At 52.5% G+C, this 1,912-nt stretch overlaps 1 protein-coding gene across 5 annotated transcripts in view; it reads left to right on the plus strand.

Moving 5' to 3' along the window:
* Amz1 (archaelysin family metallopeptidase 1) overlaps positions 1 to 1,912 on the plus strand; it is a 28,385-nt gene that overhangs the window by 18,986 nt on the left and 7,487 nt on the right. For 4 of the 5 annotated variants that reach the window (XM_029477013.1, XM_021163725.2, XM_029477014.1 and 1 more), the window contains one exon: positions 1,324 to 1,491. The exons of the other annotated variant lie outside the window; for it this stretch is intronic. In XM_029477013.1, the coding sequence (XP_029332873.1) occupies positions 1,324 to 1,491 (168 nt within the window). The remainder of the gene's footprint in view (positions 1 to 1,323; positions 1,492 to 1,912) is intronic. 5 annotated transcript variants of the gene reach the window in all.

The raw sequence follows: 1,912 nt of genomic DNA on the forward strand, positions 1-1,912 counted from the left end.
CTTCTCCTTCTCCTTCTCCTTCTCCTTCTCCTTCTCCTTCTCCTTCTCCTTCTCCTTCTCCTCCTCCTCCTCCTCTTCCTCCTCCTCCGCCTCCTTCTTTTTTTATTTATTTTATGTATTTGAGTCCACTGTTGTTCTCTTCAGAGACACCAGAGGAGAGCATTAGATCCCATTACAGATGGTTGTGAGCCACCCTGTGGTTGCTGGGAATCGAACTCAAGACCCCAGTGCTTTTAACCGCTAAGCCATCTCGTCAGCCCAGCCTGGGTTTTCTGCAGCAGCTACTTACTGCTGTTAGGATCAGGGTGCTACTGTGCCTCCTGCTGTCCAGCACCCCACAGCCTGCAGCTTGCTCATGTGTGCTTTGCTTTAGAGTCAGTCACTCTATCCATGTCATCGGCTGGGCCTTGGTAGGAGGACCAGGCTGGACCTAGAATCTGTCTTCTCCCCTCCCTCTTTCCATCCCTCCCTTCCCCTCTTCTTTCCATCCTTTATTTTTAATATGTGCATTTGTATCTGTGTGTGCTCTTGTGCATGTGAGTGCCTACGCCCTTGGAGACGAGAGATGTCTTCTCCCCTTGGAGCTGGAGTCACACGCAGTTGTAAGCTGCCCAACATGGGTGCTGGGACTTGAACTTGTGTTCTGTCCCACACGAGTGGCTGGTCTGTGCTCAGAACTGTTGCACATCTCTCCAGCTGTCTTAGTATTTTTTTTTTTTTGATATGGGGGATTTCATTCAGTCTGGGCTGGCCCTGAACTCATTATTTAGCCAAAGATGACCTTAAACTCCCGCCCCTCCTGATCCTCCTGCTTCCACCTCCTGGGTCCTGGGATGATAGGTGTGCACCACCATGCCCAGGTTTACAGCGAGTGGGTAGATCCTGGCCATGTGCATGCTCTGTAAACATTCTACCAACGCAGCCGCATCCCCAGCCCCCAAGCCTGGATTTCTAACAGCTTTGGAGACCCTGCAACCACAGACCCTTTGTTTCCATCCTAGATCTGTGCCCTGTCCAAGTAGCATAGGATAAGCTGTGCTCCTCCCTCTGGTGGCTGTTCCCTGTCACAGATTTCCTGACTTATCACTGTCAACCGATGCCTCTGTCCTAGCCCAGCTGTGTTTCTCTTGGTATAGTGCTGGCTAGCTTCTGCCTATGCCAGCTGCCCTCTTCTGGCCAGCTTACATGCCTTTGCCTACCTGGAGTTACCACACGGGGCTGCCTGCCCTGTAAGGAAACTGGCTTGTTTCACCCAAGGGGCCAGCATGGGCGGGCCCACTGGGCAGGAGGCCACATCAGGCTGATGGGCTCTTGTGTTGCTAGATCTGAGCGAGGGGCTGGCGGGATGCCCCCTGCTGGACCACCTTCGGAGCTGCGCCGAGGCTTTCTTCCTGGGCCTTCGTGTTAAATGCCTGCCCTCAGTGGCTGCCGCCTCCATTAACTGCTGCTCAAGACCCAGTCGGGATACTGATGGGCTTCAGCTTCACACAGGTAAGCGAGGCGGGCTGTGGGGCAGCCTGGGGCTCCGCTGTGCAGCAGAAGACCCTTCCAGAAGGAAAAGTTGAGAAGAAGGCCTATGCCACCAGACTGGCCATTTTTTATTTATGGTTCTTTTTTTTTTTTTTTTTTTGGAGACAGGGTTTCTCTGTGTAGCTCTGACTGTCCTGGAACTCACTCTGTAGACCAGGCTGGTCTCGAACTCAGGAATCCGCCTGCCTCTGCCTCCCGAGTGCTGGGATTAAAGGCGTGCGCCACCACTGCCTGGCTAATTTTTATATTATTTTATTAAAAAGTTTTTGGACTTTTATATATGTGCCCTTCCTTCCTTCCTTCCTTCCTTCCTTCCTTCCTTCCTTCCTTCCTTCCTTCCTTCCTTCCTTCCTTCCTTCCTTCCTTCCCTCCCTCCCTCCCT

This window comes from Mus caroli, chromosome 5 (genome assembly GCF_900094665.2).
Source record: "Mus caroli chromosome 5, CAROLI_EIJ_v1.1, whole genome shotgun sequence".
NCBI classification, from domain to species: domain Eukaryota; kingdom Metazoa; phylum Chordata; class Mammalia; order Rodentia; family Muridae; genus Mus; species Mus caroli.